At 35.1% G+C, this 17,747-nt stretch overlaps 2 protein-coding genes across 4 annotated transcripts in view; one reads left to right on the top strand and one right to left on the bottom strand.

Moving 5' to 3' along the window:
* Positions 1–17,747, bottom strand: part of LOC136035530 (tRNA-queuosine alpha-mannosyltransferase-like) — a 162,673-nt gene that overhangs the window by 104,019 nt on the left and 40,907 nt on the right. The window lies entirely within an intron of this gene.
* LOC136035528 (uncharacterized) lies at positions 198–14,461 on the top strand. 2 transcript variants are annotated; one of them, XM_065717372.1, is made up of 2 exons: positions 198–288; positions 13,344–14,461. In XM_065717372.1, the coding sequence occupies exon 2, from the start codon at positions 13,375–13,377 to the stop codon at positions 14,368–14,370; it is 996 nt and encodes a 331-aa protein (XP_065573444.1). In that variant the 5' UTR covers positions 198–288; positions 13,344–13,374; the 3' UTR covers positions 14,371–14,461. The 2 variants fall into 2 exon arrangements, with proteins under 2 accessions (XP_065573444.1, XP_065573443.1); XM_065717371.1 differs by lacking the exon at positions 13,344–14,461 and adding an exon at positions 8,203–9,351 and having other exon boundaries at positions 204–288.

Below are 17,747 nucleotides of genomic sequence, written 5' to 3' on the forward strand. Positions count from 1 at the left end.
CTCCCCCACCCTTCTGCCTACTTTTCCCCTCTCACCTTTATCGTAACGCAATCGTTTGGGCTATTGCTCAGGTTATTTAATTGGAATAAACCAGTCAAACAAGTTTTAATTAAATGACTTATCTTATTTGAGGTCTTTAATTAATTCAATATATAATCCTTTTTCCACCACTGGTTCAGAATCAATGAAAAAAGAGAAAAGAAGTTGAATGTGTTAAATCTTGTTAGTTGTTTCTTGTTAGTTGCCGAGAAAGATTCAAATAACGAAGAGCCAGTCAGGTGGTTGAAGGTGAAACTTGATTTATCCTATTATTATATTTATTATCTAGAAAGAAATAATGTAGACTACCATTAGTGAAGAATTGTATAGTCCTTTCAGAAAAAAATTAAGGCCTATGCTTAATTTTTTTTTTTTTTTTTGCATTTCTGACACTCAGCCTATTTGGCCTAAATCATTTTTTGTTGGAAAACTGCTCAGAGTTAAGGTAACCAAGATGTTCTAGAACAATGATTATTAATGGTCGAGCATTTACGTATAATCCAAAAAATACTCGAGAAGTTTACTTGGTTTGACCGGTTTTCTTTTCTCGCATTCAGTTATAATTAGCTTATTCCTTCGTGAAAAAACTACGATGTAGGTATATTTTAATTAAACCTTTAACATATAGGGGTGGTTAGGCTAGATATTTAATTTTGGCGGCCTGCTCTCCATAATTCTTTGGTGTAGTTTCAATAATTTTGTTACTAAGGAAATATATTTGTATCATACTTTGATATATTTTATTATGATTAACCTAACTTCATTCATTTCTTGAGTAAGTTCTGGATAATACGTAATTACCCAAAACAATTATCCGCTAACATGAAAATAAATGTTGGAGTATTTTGGAAAAGAGTATGAAACTCCTCAGAAATGACGTAAGATCAAAGAAAATGTCCATCGTCTAAATCCTCTTAGTTAGAAACCTTGGAATGGAGGTTTACAGCCCCCATCCAAATCTTCAAAAACAAGGAAAACAATTTAAGGTTTTTTGCACAGTAGAAACATTAAAGCAAGATTGTAAACAGTTTATATCCAAAAGAGTGGGTGCATGGTTATAGATACACTATAATTATTCGAATATACACTACACTGTACACTTAAATCCTGAACATGCAGTCCAAACATTGCAAGTCTTACTAACTTATAAGTCTTACTTCCAAACAGTGGCGTAATTCGTCCGAATCCTGGGGGGGGGCAAGTCGGAGCAAATTTTCTCAAATGACAGTGGAAACTGAAAAATGAGCCATATAGTACCATAAAAGTAAAAGATGGCCGTCGTTTACCCTCCTCCTCGGAAAATGTCCCCCGTAGAAGAACACCCCCACGCGGCTGGTTGGTCTCCATTCACTTAGGACTCAATTTCTGATCTAATAAGCATACTTCGAAGTTTCTGCGATGATTGAGGTGGAGATATGGATGAGGAAGGCACTGTCCCCTCCTGTACGCAATAATTTCTGCTCATTTTGGGGTTTAATATTACTCTTTTCTTTCATAATAACAGCGTAGACAAGAAATATTCCCAGAGATCATAAGGATGGTAGATATCATATTCACATTTTCCATGCATTTTTTAAATCTTCTTTTGTACCCCCTAACGACCCTAAAGATTATACGTCAATTTCCACCTCAACCTCCCCTCGTCTCTCCCTTTGAATTATTTCTGTATTTATGTGGTAGTTGAATGAGAGCTGCAATGCTTTGGCATTAAAATCAACCCTTTGAGGTATCTTCCTCCCTCCCAAACTACAAAATGACCAGAACCCCATTCTAGAAGTGAAAGTGCCTTTTTAAGTTTAATAATTTGTCCTTTACTGACAGATAGTATTTGTTATTGGGAAACTTACAGACATTTTTTGTGGGGAGTTTTCTGTAGGAGGGAGGATTGTCTGGGTAAATTTTCAGTGGAGAGACAATTTCTGGGACTAATTTCCCTTCAGCGGGAATTTAATTGTCCGGCAAGAATTTTCTGTAAAAGAAATGATAGCTTTACTTTGAAACCATAGTTGCCTTTGGAAACCAACAAATTTTTATTGTTTAAGTTTTACGGACTTTGTGTATGGGCGTTTTTTTTTTATCGGGTAAGTCTTACGGGTGTTGTCAAATTCGACTAGTTATTTTTCTTATCTTCCAAATGTAAAACTACCACAAATAACCAATATTAGATATATGAAACCCAAAACGAACAGAAATTACAATAGATAACCTAGTCAAATTCAAGACTAACAAAAATTAACAGGAGTAGGGCTGACAACCCCAAAGCCCTCTCAAGTAATCCATTAAATAGCTTTATTTAATCCACTTGATTGCTTTTTTGGAAATCATATTATCTATAGAATCCCGAAGTTTTGTAATTTCATAAATTACGTAAGAAAACTGAGTTTCTTATGTATTAAGTTACAGCTGAGCAATATATCATGAGCATACAGAATAGAGTAAAAGATCAGAAATCAAAATTATAAACGGAAGATTTTTGCCTTATTTTACATCATTGTCATCATTCAAGGTGACTATAAAAGAATCAGTTGAGCGCGATAGCATATACCGGTATTTCAGAAACCTCCCTATTGTGGAAAGATACTCTATACCAGTATTTTGACTTGTCTTTGGTTTTAGTTACAAATATTTGTCTTCTTTAGATATTAATTTAAAAAACTTTTTTCATAAAACGAATTTTTTAAAGAAAAGTAAAGAACTATATTAAACCAAAAATGAGCAAAAATAAAATCAAACAATCTACCAAGCGTGAAACTACCACAAATCAGCATCGATAAATAAATGAAACCCAAAACGAGCAGATATTATAAAAAATAACCTAGTCAAACTTAAAACGGGCAAAAACAACATGAGTAGGGCTCAAATCCCCCATGGCTTTCCAAGGCCAGAACATAATTTGCACTTTACTGGAAAAAAATACAAATGCATTTTTATTTTCAGTTTAATATGCACATGCTGATTTATATTTATTCCTTAAAATTTTAATAATATTTGATTTATTAAAGTTATAAAAGTAAAGAAATTTAAAATAAAATTTAGTTTTTAAACATAATGAATAAATTGCATAACTGTGGGGGGGGGGGTTAACCTACACAATAGCCCTTGAGATACAGTTACATGGCCGTTTTGCTATGCTGACCAAAATGGCTGTCTAAAATTTTGATTGGAAGTGCTCGAAAAATTATGAGCTAAAGAGGAGGGCTGATTGCCCTCCAATCATTTTTGATTCTTAAAAAGGGAACTAGAACTTTGAATTTCTAATCAAAATACCTCCTTTAAAGTATCAATGATATTACTAGCTATGATAGAGCAGCGCTGCCTAAGATATTACTTATATCCCCTTTTATTATTTGCATCCGTATAGTTTTTTTTGTTTTATTGAAACTCCCCAGAAGTGTTTCAACTTAATACTCATAGTGACATTAATTTTAGTAACCGTAGAAGCAGTATCAAAAGTATACACTTAGTGTCTTCTAGATAGTTCAAAATCTGTCACAACTTAAGCTGAAACGTCTAACTTAATAATGAAAGCCTCCATTGTGATATTGCTTTGATACCCTGTTGACAATATACAAGATCATAGTTCGTTTTGATTTAGCTCAATATTTGCCTGAATATTCCTTGAAAGCTTCATCTTAATACCCTGAATATTCCTTGAAAGCTTCATCTTAATACCCTTAGCTTGTGTAGTAGCAATATCAGTAGTAGCATTAGCAGCAGTATGCACATAGCACCTTTTTTCAACCTCCCCTTTAACATATGGGGAAATTTTAACTTAATACCGTCAACCAGTCCTGAAGCATTACTGATAAGTCCTTTTGACAACCTATGTGGGCATAGTGTGAGTAGTAGGAGTATAGTTAATAGTAGTAGTCTTAGCTTTAGTAGTAGTATTAGTAGTAATAATAATAGTAGCAGTAGTAATAGTTGTAAGAGTAGAAGCAGCAGTATTATGATGCAAATATTGTCTTTTGGTTAGTTCAACATCCCCCAAAACAAGCACTATGAGTTTTAATTTCACAAACGAAACTGTTCCTAAGATATTACTGATATGCCCTTTTGACAACCTGTATACGGATTGCAGCTTGTCATCTGTACAACAGAAATTTCCAGAAATATTCTCTTAAAATTTCACCTTAATGCCCTTTAGGTATATTTGTAATAGTAGTCACAGCAGTAGTATAACTACTCAACTTAATACAATTGGCAATTGCTATTTTATTGTCGATTTGCTCTTTTGATAACCTGTATATTAATATACTTCTTGAAATTGTGTGTTACAATTTAGTTCAATACAGTTACAACATTGCCCTAAAATCTCGCCTTACTACCCTTAGGTTTATTAGTAGTAGAAGTAGTAGTAGCAACAGTAGGTACAGTAGTAGCAGTATGAGTAGAGTTGATAGTATTAATCTTAATTTTAGTAGCAGTAGTAGTAGTAGTAGTAGCAGAAATAATAATTATAGCAGGAGCAGTAGTTGGAGGAGTAGAAACAGCAGTATTATGATGCAAATATTGTCTTTTGGTGAGTTGAGCCTCCCCCAAAACAAGCGCTATAAATTTTAATGTCACACGCGAAACAGTTCCTAAGATATTTCTGATATGCCCTTTTGACAACCTCCATATGGATGGCAGGTTGTCATCCATACAATAGAAATTTTCAGAAATATTATCTTAAAATTTCACGTTCATACCCTTAGATGTAACTACTGTAGTTATACTAGTAGTTATATTACTGCTGCTACGCAGCAGTAGTATAACAACTCAACTTAATATAATTAGCCATTGCTATGGTATTGTCGATTTGCTTTTTTGATAAACCGTATATTCATATACTTCTTGAAAATTTCATCTTAATTCCCTTGACCTTACAAGTAGTTGCGTAGAAGTAGTAGTTGGAGCAATAGTAATAGTAGTAGTAGAACTAGTAAATGTTGCATTAGCAGCATTATTAGTAGTAGTGTGCACATCTTGTCTTTTGGATAACTGATCTTCCCCTTTTAGCATTCCCTGAGAGTTTCAACTTATCGATTCTCAAGATACGCTATTTTGACAATTCTTTTGTTAGTTCGAATTTGCCATCAATATTCTCTCAAATTTTGCCTCCATAGACTTAGCCTTAATAGCACTATTATCACAGTAATTTTGGTTGTAGTTTAAGTAGTCGCAGTGTACATGTTGTGTTAGTAGTAGTAGTAGCAGTAGTAGCAGCAGTATTAATAGCGGTAGTAGCATGTGCATATTGCCTTTTGGTCAGTTGAACATCGCTTTCATGGTGCCACGGAAGTTTCAACTTGACACGTTAAGCCATTCCAAAAATATTGTTGATGTGCGCTTTTGCCACCCTTTTGACGCCCTTTTCACCTTAATACTCTAAGCATTACAAGTTGTTGCAATTGAAGTAGTAGTTGAAGTAGTTTAGTAGTATTATTTGCATAAGTAAAAGTAGCAGTGGTATTAGTATTACCTGTTAAATGTATATATTACCTTTTTGTTAATTGACCTTCCTCTTTCAGTGTTCTCTGAAAGTTTCAACTCAATATCCAAATTCAATTCTTGAGATACACCTTTTGACAATCTACATGTGCATAGTTTATTTTGATTTAGTCCCAATTCTCCCTCAGTTATCTGTCAAATTTTCACCTTCATACTTGTAGCCTATCTGTAAAAATGTGGAATTTTATATTTTTACCACAAGAAAGATCACGAATACGTCTTTATTTGTTATTGTTTTTCAGAGGGGTGATTATATCGATCCAGTCAAATTTTATATCTGTCAAATTTTCACCTTCATACTTGTAGCCTATCTGTAAAAATGTGGAATTTTATATTTTTACCACAAGAAAGATCACGGATACGTATTTATTTGTTATTGTTTTTCACAGGGGAGATCATATCGACCCAGTGGTCCTAGAATTTCGTGAGGGGGCTTATTCTAACAGAAATTAAAAGTTTTAGAGCTCTTTTTAATTGACCAAGCAAATTGGAGGGCAACTAGACCCTCTCACACTCTCATTTTTCCCTAAGCTATGGGACCAAAATTTTGAGATAGCGATTTTATTTAACATTGTCGAAAAATCTAATAACTATGTCTTTGCGGACAACTTAATCCCCTGCAGTCCCCGGGTGAAGGGCTGCAAGTTATGGACTTTGGCCATGGTTTGCATATAGTATTGGTCATTGTGGAGTACTCTGACATTATTAGGGGGTATTTTTTCTGGTGGGAGGTCACGGGGAGAGGGTTACGTGGGAGGATCTTTCCATGGACTAATTTTTATGAGAAAAGAGAATTTAAATGAAGGTGGTACTGGATTTCCCAGCATTATTAAAAAAAACAGAAACAAAATTTTTTAAACAAGTTTTTTCAACTGAAAGTAAGGAGCAACATTAAAAATTAAAATGAACAGAAATTATTACGTATATGAGGGGGTTCGCCCCCTCGTCAATGTCTCGCTCTTTACGCTAAAGTTATTTTAGTAATTTCAAAAGTACTATATATTCTAATTGAATGGCTTTTGGGATTCAGGGGACATTCTTAAAGAATTAGGACAAAACTTGAACTTTTACGTAAATAGCGAGGTATTGACGAAGGGGTGAATCCCATCATATTACGTATATGAGGGAGTTTCTTCCCCTCGTCAGTACCTCGTTCTTTACGCTAAAATAATTTTTTGTTAAATAATGGCCAATATAAACAATAATTTGTTTGCGTTATTTTTCGGCCAATCTTAGCATTTAATATTATCTTTAGCGTCGTCTTAACTATGATTTTTATGTGATGATAAACCAAAGATATTGTATATTTTTTTCGGTGTGTGTTTGTTATTTTAAAAAAACAAGTTTTTTTTCAACTGAAAGTAAGAAACAAAACTAAAGCTTAACACGAAGATAAATTATTATGTATATGAGGGGATCGTCTCCTTCTCAGTATGAGGTACCAAAATCATCCGATCAAAATTTTGAGATAGCCATTTTGTTCATCATAGTTGAAATGCCCAATAAATATGGCTTTGGGTATAACAAGACCCCCCCCCACATCTCCAGGTAAAGGTTTTTAAGTTATAAAATTTACCCATTGTTTACTCGTAGTATTTGTTATTGGGATGCATGCATACATTTTTTTTTGGGGGGGGCAAATTTTCTGCTGTTTTTTTTCCATGGGGGAATTTTCCGTGGGGAGGGAAGTTTCCAGGGAGTGAACTTGTCAGAAGGAACTATACACTGCGGAAATTTGCCAGAATCCTTATACAAAATTCTTTTTATATGTCTTGCTTTCTCTTTTCCGTCTCAATTTTACGTGTGGAGTTGTTAAGATTAACTGTCCGGGGTAAATTTTCACCGGGATTGAATTGTCTAGAGGATATTTCGATGGTAAGGGGTGTCTTGATAAAAAAAAATCAAGTTTTTTCTATTGAAAGTAAGGAGCGACAATAAAACTCAAAACGAGCAGAACTTAGTCCCTAAATGAAAGGGGCTGTCTACTCAACGCCTTGCTCTTTACGCTAAAGTTTTTTTATTGCTTTATTAAGTAGAATTGTGAGAAAGAGTCAAAGTTTAGCGTAAAAAGCGAGGCTTTGAGGAGGGGATAGACCCTTTCATATACGGAATAATTTCTGTTCTTTTTAAGTTTTAATGTCGGTACTTACTTTCAGTAGAAAAAAACTTAATTTTTTTTTTTATTTAATCCTGGTTGGAACTAATTCCTTAGTTTTACTTTTCAAACCTGCTTGGCTTTGGGAACGCATGAAGTGGCGACCCTCTAGATAATTGCAGCCAAAAACCTGACATAGGATAAATGTTGCTGCGTTAGACTCGGGTGACCTTGTGCTGCGAAGATTCTTTAGAATTTTATTTTAGAAAAAGAATTTTATTTGTTTTAAATTTATTTTATCTATTTATTTATTAATTTGTTTATTTATTTTATTTTATTTTATTATTTATTATATTATATTTATTATTTTTATTTTATTCATTTTTTTATTTATTTTATTTATATTTATTTGTATTTATTTGCTTAAATTTATTTTATTATTAAAGAATCTAATTTTTTCCCTATATGGCTGTGTTGATTCTTCTAATAAATTTCTAATGTTTCAATTCATATTTTTGTACGTAAATATACAAACGATTTCAATATATATATATATCAAGGAAACTCTTTTATAGGTATATTGTAATAGAGGATCATATTAACATAAGATGAACCAAACTTCTTCTGCTTTTGTAGCAATTTTAACCAACTTGAGCCTGGAAGACAGCCCTATGATTACAATTCAATGTAATGGCGGTAATATTGATGTCAAGAAGGTTATTTTAACCGCGATAAGTGACGTATTTAAGACCATGTTTGGCTCTGACATGGCCGAAAAACGTACGAATCTTGTTTCAGCTGAAGACGTGGACTTTGAGACGATGGAAACTATATTTGATTACTACGCAAATAGAAATGGGGCTGATTTTAACAAAATCAAAGCAAACGATTTCGGTTATATTGTTCAGAAATATAACTTCATTGGAATCAAGGAAATAGTGGCAAAAGCTCTTCTTGATAAATACCGAGAAAATAAAGATATTAGTGTTCTAGAAAACATTTTTACCACGTATGATTGTCAAGCCCCAAAAATGGTAGCTACAACAGAACTTGCCATTATGATCGCAAGTGGGGGAAAAGGTCCAAAATATATTACTAATTTCACTGTTCCTGACTTTTTAAGCCTATCAAAAATATGTTGTGCTTCGTTAAAAGAAACTGAATTCGAAAGTTGCAATGCATTCTTCAACAGCTTTTACAATTGGGTCTCCCAAAACCCTGATGAAAGGTCTGTTGCGGCAATAGAAATCATAGGAATGATAGACATCCGTAAATTTTCAGTCAGTGATGTTCTCCAAGTCTTAAAATCCTTGCCGCTGAGTAAGGAAATTCAAGTCCCAAAGCTGATGTTCGAAAAATCACTGAGCTACATTGCAGACTGCAATGAAGCCATGAAGAATCATAATACACTTTGTGAGAGGAGCGCATTCTTGGAGTGTGAAATATGTGGTCATAAGTCTAAATATCCATTTCATTACAGTCCCACATGCAATGGAAAGTACACATGTGTCCAACCCCAATATCCTTGCGATGTGCACGGTGGCTGGTATGGAAAATATATTTCTTATGGACAGAGACAAAACATTTTTAGCTCTTTGACATATCATTGGCTTTAGCCATGGAACTACTCATTATTCTCAAAACGATTTGTTTCTACTGTAAATGGGTTTTTACTAGTTGTACTAGAAAAGTTGAATAAGAACTATTAAACCTTTTTTCTGAAATGTTTTGTCAGTTTAATATACTCTCGCCCATCCTTTAAGAAACATATCTAGGCTATAACTACTGTTCAGTAGAATAAGGGGTTGCCTCCTTTTGTTTTTGTGTTTCCTGCAGCCTACAAAATTCTTATACACTTCAACTTGCTTTATTCTAGCTTATTCATGGTCTAGAATAATGAATATTAAAACAATCAAGGCACTTTCAACGGATGATACGTTAACACGAGGCTTTTGAAAAAAGGGTTCTCCCAAAACCCCTTTCTCAAATTTCTCCCAAAATATTGCCGTTTTGGGAGAACTTTGATTAAACCCATTAAATAACGATGATAAGAGTGAGTGTAGTGATTATAGAAACATTAGCTTGGTTACGATAGGAAACAAATTACTTAGTATGATGGTACTTTTAAATTTAATTCGATAAAGTTTTAAGAGAATACAAATGGGTATAGGAAGGGTAGAGAATGCATTGACTAAACTTTCATTCTTAGATTACTAATTGAGAAACATTTGAGTCATCAGACCAGTTTTTTTAATCATTTTTGTTTTTTTGTTTATGAATATGCGTTTGATTCAGCAGGTGAAGAACTTTAAGAAAGGCTCTATCATTGTATGGTATACCAGATAAATACAATGAAGTTATTAGTGCTATGATCATTATGTATGATCAGATACATTGGTATGTATTAGGTATGATACATTGAAGTGATTAGTGCTATGATGATCATTTTTTTATTTTTTTACTGGTTTTTATTTCACAGCAAAAAAAGGCTGGAGGAAAAGAAAGATAAATCAGCGAACAAAAATTAGATGTTTTTTAGAGGTATTATCTACAGATTTTCACCAGTTTATCTGACCTTATTTTAAGCAGTAAGGTGTGCGAAAAATACTGATCAATTCCGTTTTCTACTGATATAATGAGAGAAAGGTTGGGATGTCTAGGACATATTTCACTGTAGAAGGTGGGTAGGCAGATAGGTTTTATTTTTGCCCACAATATAAACATAAATAAAAATGACACCGTTAATAAATTATTGCAGCAAAAAGAAAGTCCTAAGGACTTGTTCTGCAAATTCATGTTATGATTTATATTTTATAGATAAATATCTAAACATAACAGCTCATAATTATCCACCTAGCCTATCTTATATATAAAAAAACAACAGCACATACACATGAACACAATACAACAAAATTATCCTATTAAATATTACTTACCAGATTCAGCCTCCACTCCGCCCCCAAAAAACTGCGAAAAAAAACATTAAAAACCTCCCGCCCTACAAAATCTATTAGTGAAATAAAATCTGTTCAATTTATTTTTACACCCGTGTAAATTGACAGACTCCCTGATGCTAGCCGGCAGATTATTCCGAACAGAAGGCCTCAGATTATAAGCCACCCATAATGATCTGACTGTTTTCTTTTTTCATGGCTTAAAAATTGTGAATTTCTTGTATCATAATTATGGTACTCCTGATTCATGGAACAAATGGAAAGATCATCCTTTTTGGACATCCATACGGGGCCAAACCAAAAATATGTGATGCCCAACTGGGGTGGGAAGAGGTCGTGGTAAGAAAATATTTAAAGGAAATTGGAACTTCTTGAGAGGGTGTAAACGGAATCTTTGAATAGCTTGGGATAGAGGAGAAGCTTGCGCAATTGTGATGGCCTCATTCGGATTGTTGCTGCAGTGAGTTGTTGGGAAGAGGTCATGGCAAGAAAAGATTTAAAGGAATTGGAACTTCTTGAGAGGGTGTAAAGAGGAAGCTTTGAATTGCTTGGGATAGAGGAGGTGCTTGCGCAGTTGTGATGGCCTCATTCGGATTGTTGCTGCAGTGAGTTGTTGGTAGCAGCAGTAGTAGTAGCAGTTTTTAGTTTTTTAGTTTTGGACATCCTCAAATGTGGTTAAGAGATGTTACAAGAAAAGCTATAAACGAAATGGGAATTTCAAGGCTGAGAACCAACAGATAGGATAAAGTGGATTAGAAGCCTGTACAGTTGTATTAGGCTTCGGGTAGTCTTTTCCTGTGATCAAATTTTAGTGGTAAATCATGTCATTTTTTTCGGATTGTACCCTTTTGTCATTGAAATGTCATTATCTGTATGCTAATTTGATCGGAGGGGCCATGTCTACTGACCCACATTCTTTGTCACTTCTGGGAAGAGGAGTGAATTATCCTAGGCCCCAAACAAATTTTTAAGACGTTTCAGATGAGGAATTGAAAGGGCTTAACGGCGTCGAGAAAATTTAATTACTTCAGGTCGAATAGTCTTCTCGAGTATTAAATAGTGCATACAATATGATTTGAAAATGAAACATTAAGCACATGGGCAAACATGTTATACTACTGTTACTACTAACAATTCACCGAAGCACCAAGCCACCTGAGGCCAACACAGGTATGCACGCTCCTCCTCCATCCAAATCTTTTCAAGATCACCCTCTTTACACCCTCCCAATAAGTTCCAATTTCATTCAAATATTTCTTTATGCCATCCTCACATTCCAGACGAGGACGACCTGCTTTCCCTTTGGCCCATGAGAGTTGGCCGATAAGGACAATCTTCGGAAATCGGTCATCCTTCAACCACAGAACGTGCCCTAGCAATCTCAACCTTTCTTTCAATATAGCCCTAGAAAGCGCGATTGAACCACATTTTTCGTACAGCCTACTGTTTGAAATATGATCAGTTAGCAGGGTACCCCCAACAATCTGTAAGCAAAATCTCTGGAAAGCATCTAGCAAATCTTCACCCGCTTTTCGAAGCACCCATGCTTCAAAGCCATAGTTACCCAACGTCACCTTTTCATCTTCACTTATTCTTAACCTTAGTGACTTAATCTTTTTAACAGTTATTTTCAACCTATTCTATCACCTTGAACTTGCAAAACCTCTTAGAGTTCATTTATTTTGCTCACAGTTTCATCTAGGATGCTTAAATCATCACCATAATCTAAGTCCAGGAGAGTTTTACCTCCTCATTTGATTCCATGGTCTCCCATTGCCTTTCCTATGCTCCTTAAGACAAAGTCCATCAATACGAGCTATATAAAGGGGGGGGGGGTAGAACACAACCTTGCTTAACTACTTATTTAATATAAAATTAGCTGCTAATCTCATTTCCTACCTTAGCCGCAGCAGTGTTATTCTCGTATATAGCACTAATCACTTTAATGCATTTGTCTGGTATACCATACAAAGATAAGACCTTTGTTAAAACTTTTCTATCAACAGAGTCAAATGCTTGCTCATAATCAATAAAACTGAGGGCCAAAGGTGTTTGACAACTCAGTCACTTCTCAATTATTAACCTAAAAGTGAAAATTTGGTCGACACTTCCTTATGTAGATGTAGATGTATACTTACTCTACATTATCTTTCAGTCAAAAATGTATCATTATAAAGTAATTTGCTACCTACGAAGACCAGGCTAATGCCTCGATAATTACTAAACTCACTCTTATCACCTTTTTTATACAGTGGTTTAATGTTATGAAATTGGCAATAGGCAACCATGTTATAAAGCTGATGTTATGAAATTGGCAATAGGCAACCATGTTATAAAGCTGATAAAGTATGATTTACAATGAAAAAATTACTAATTTTCTTGAAGATGCTTTTGCAATTACACATGGTCTTCACAATCTTAAGTTCATAGAGGAGAAGCAAGCTACATTCTATATTAGAGCAAACTCATATCAAGTAGAAGTTTAGCAGCCGGTGTTATTCTTAAACCAAAGGCAGATTTCTGCCCAAGGTCTAATATCATTTAATTCGCAAAAGCAAGAATTTTTTTCAAATGAAACCGTCAACTGATATTGAAGGCAAAATTAAAAGAATCATCTCACAATAAAGGAGGCTGACATCCGCCCTTTAAGCTGAAGTTTAACTTGTGCTTTATTGAGAATAACATCTGTTCCTATAATATATTGACATGAGTGTGGGGTTATCTGAAGGCATTAAAATTTAGCTGTAATGTTTCTCTTACAGGTACGTTTGAAAGTGGAACTTACTAAAGAAAATGAACGAATCTATATCAAATATCAGAGCAGTCTTGGCAAATTTGGACATGAATGACAGCCCGAATGTCACAATTCAATGTGAAGGAGGGGACTTGACAGTCGAGAAAATTCTTTTAACAGGAACAAGCGACGTATTCAGAAGTATGTTTACTTCTGATATGCTTGAGAGGCGACAAAACTTTGTTGAGGCGGATGATGTCGACTTCAATACTATGAAAACTGTTATTGACTGCTATAAAGAAGGATTTATTCCTGATCTTGCTATAATTGACAAGAAAGCATTCACGTATGTTGTCGAGAAATATAACTTTATTGGAATCAAGGAAGCCATGGCAGAGCATGTGTTTGATACTTACGTTAAAGATAAAGATATTGAATTGCTTAAGTCCATTTTTACTACCTATGATTGCCCTGTCGTGAAAATAGCAGCTATAAAAGAGATTGCTCTGCTGATTATTCAAGGGAAGACAATTCCAGGTTTCATTGATGACTTTGATGTCCATGATTTTTTTGAGCTTTCCAGAATATGTTGTGCCCCTCCCATGGAGAGAGAAACTGGTAGATTTGAGGTATTTTTAAATTGTTTCTATCGCTGGGTGTCGAAAAACCCCGAAGAAAGGTCTGATACTGCAATGAGAATCCTTGGGATGATGGACATACGAAAATTTTCAGTGACTGAGGTTCTCAAGATATTTGAATCCTTGTCTCTGAGCAAGAGATTCCAAGGTTTTAAGTTAATGTTTGAGACAACATTAAAGTTTATTGTAGAAAATGAGAAAGAAACTTACACCTACACTATAAAGGATTGCAATAATGAAGTCTTGTATTGTACTAAGTGCCAACATCCTTTTTCTCGTCCTTTCCACAGTGATCGCCATTGCGGGGCTACTCACAGATGTCGAACATGCACCAGGAATCGCTCCTTCTCATGTGAACAACGATTACCTTACATGAATTATGCAACAAATTTGTTTGAATCCTTGGATACCAATTAGCGTTGCACTCGCACAATATGAAATTGCTTACCTTTTTCTTAAATTTTTTAATTCAAAGATAGTCCCTTAAATAAAATTATTTTGATACGCATTTGGACACCGTTTACTCACAACAAGACGACTAGAAATGCAATAATTTGAACTTTCATATTCGAATATGAACTTTCATACTCCACTTGAGCCTAGTTAACAGGAGAGAGAGGGGGGGGAAGAGAGAGAGAAAACGTTAAATATGTTCATAAATACGTGAAATACGTTCATGGATGTTTATAGTACAACAAATTTCTAGACGCATCAGAGGCAAAACCTTTCTTCCAATACGCCCTTGCATAGTCGAAATACCAGATCCTATTGCGCACCCCTTGAAAATTGTCACTTGATTAGCCTAGCATATACTGAGATATTACAGATACAATGTTTTTATAACTTAGTTATGCGTAGATAATGTCTTGTTATTTACCTCGCGACTTTACTGAGAGTGTATTCAAAGTCTTAGATGTATCAAAGATAATTTTGTTGGTTCTCCCTACAACCTGTTCTTCAGTACCTGGTTCGGTGTCGTTTGGGATCTAAAAATCGGGGCAGTACTCTGGTATTTTCGCGACCCAAAGGCATCTATAGCAGCTCGATAGTATTGGTAGCGTAGGAAATCCAATAAACTGGACTTACGTTGTGGCTTCTTAATTGGTAGCGATATCGATCAGTGATACCGAGCAGTGATATCAATCGACAAAAACTTGGTGTAAGAATTTTTTGTTTTTAAGGGTATTCGATATCTTGAACATCACTTTGCGAGTCTCAGCGTTGGTCGACCGTCTCAAAGAAACGGGTTCATTATCTAATTTTTCAACAGCCCAAAGAACTACAGAAGCCATTTTGGTAAATATTGATATGGATTCGAAGAGCTAGCGAGAAGCTAGAATAAAATAAAGAAAGCCTGTATTCTATTTCTAAATTTTAAGCACAGTCATTCCGAAGTACATATGGCAAAAATAATATACGTTCTGCGTCGGTAAGGTTTTCAATCAAGGAGTGTGAAGAACAATGGACTGCCAAAGCTCTGAAATTACTCAAATGATAGTTCCCTTCAGCTAATTTCTAATGTTTTCTAAGAAGGTATATTAGACCATTTATAAGGACTGCTCTTTCCTGAACTTAAAAAAAATTCCTCGTTTCAATCGAAAAAAATTAATACTTTCCAATGATGTAAGCTTCAGTTAGTCTAAATATCTCTATCTCCGCCACAAACCGGATGAATTTAAATTATATTTATGAGATTTCCTGAAAAGTAGGTATTGGCTTTAACCTTTTCTGTCGTTTATTTGGATCTTTATAATAATTTATAATAAATTATAACAAGACAGCCCAGACAATTCTATATAGTTTAGCCATACAAATTAAATTTTTTTTATCATTATGGACAACATGGAGTGATCCTTTAAAGTATTGAATGCCCTTAATGAAGATACGCGTACAAACAAAGCACATTTTTCAAAATCTAGGGCCGGTAGGATTACAGACCCTCTTGTCCCTCTCAATTGATACGACTATTCAGAGGGGTGAGGCTTCTGAGGAATTTTTTTCTGCGATTCTTCTCAGTAAGAGAAAACACAAACACTTCGTAGCAGACATAATTTTTGCATTCTCATGCCTTTGCATTATTAAAAAAAAACAAGTTTTGACGGTGGGAGTAGTGAAGTTGTTAAAAGTAGAATAGCTAAGGCTCAGGGTGTTTTTTCACAGTTAAAAAAGGAGGTCTGGAAGAATAGAAAGATCAGTCTGCAAATCAAGATTAGAATATTGGAAGCAACGGTGATGACAGTGATCAAATATGGCTCTGAAGTGTGGGCGCTCCGAAAAGCGGACGAAAATTTACTAGATGTTTTCCAGAGAAATTGCCTACAGATTGTTCTGGGTACCCGGCTGACTGACTACTTCAAACAGTAGATTGCATATAAAATGTGGTTCAATCCCGCTTTCTAGGGCTATAATGAAAGAAAGGTTGAGATGGCTAGGCCTCGTTCTGCGGATGAAGGATGACAGATTGCCGAAGATTTTCCTTTTTGGCCAACCAGCTGGGGCTACACGGAAAGCAGGTCGTCCTCGTCTGGGGTTGAGGGATATCATAAATAAAGATTTAATGGAAATAGGAACTTCCTGGGAAGGTGTAAAGAGGGAGGCCTTGAATAGACTAGGTTGGAGGAGGAGCGTGCGCAGCTTTGTTGGCCTCAGGTGGCTTGGTGCTGCAGTGAGTTATTAGTAGTAGTGTTAGTAGTAGTAGTAGTGGTTTTAGCTGAAATTAAGGAGCGATATTAAAACTCAAAACGAACAGAAATTATTTCGTATATGAATAGGGGCTGCCCCTTCCTTAAAACTTCGCTCTTTACGCTAAGGTTTGACTTTTTGTCAGAAATCTACTTTTTAAATCAATAGAAACTTTCGCGTAAAGAACGAGGCGTTAAGGAGGGAACAGCCCCTTTCATATACGGACTAATTTCTGTTTATTTTAAGTTTTCACGTCGCTCCTTACTTTTAGCTAAAAAAACTTGTTTTTTCATATGTCATTTCTGAATTTTTTTTCAACTAATGCAGGTTCCAATTTGGCTCACCGTACATAAAAAAAATTCGTTCATTAATTTTGGCAGATTTATTCCGTATATAAAGGGTTTCCTCCTTCTCAATACCTTGCTCTTTACGTTAAAGCTGTTAGCACTTTTATAAAAGCTTCCTATTCTAATCAAACGGTCCCCGTGTTTCAATTTTAGTAAACAGTCAAACTTTAGCGTAAAGAGTAAGGTATTGAGGAGGGAGCAACCCTTCATATATGGCATAATTTCTATTCCTTTTTCAAATAGTGCCAGTAAATCTGGCTCACCCTCTATGAAATATCCCCATCCTTGTCCCGGAAAGCTCCTCTGTGGAAATTCCATCCACCATAAAGTGCATCCCCCCTCTATCAAATTCCCTCCAGAATGTTCCATCCTCGCTGAGAATCCCCTTTCCTTTTAAAATTGCTTGTGGACGATTTACCGTAAAAAATTCTCCTTAGGATTCTTTCATTCAAATAAGACTTTAACCTCTAATCGGTTTCTCGACCACTCCGGAAATGCTCCCTTCCATGGAAATTATTTTCCCGAAAGCAAAACACACTGGAAAATAGCCCATGGATAATTCTCCCGGAAAATCTCCACATAAATTTAGCAAAGAGAATGTAAGACAATTAAAAAGAATTTCGTATATTAATTTTGTCAAAACCCCCCAGTATAACACTTCCCTTGAAAATTAACTCCTCAGAGATTTCCCTCCCCAAGAAAGATTCTCCCCGTATAAATACACACCGTGCACAACCCCCCCCCCCCAAAAAAAAAGGCTGTAAA

Source organism: Artemia franciscana, chromosome 14 (genome assembly GCF_032884065.1).
Source record: "Artemia franciscana chromosome 14, ASM3288406v1, whole genome shotgun sequence".
Lineage (NCBI taxonomy): Eukaryota > Metazoa > Arthropoda > Branchiopoda > Anostraca > Artemiidae > Artemia > Artemia franciscana.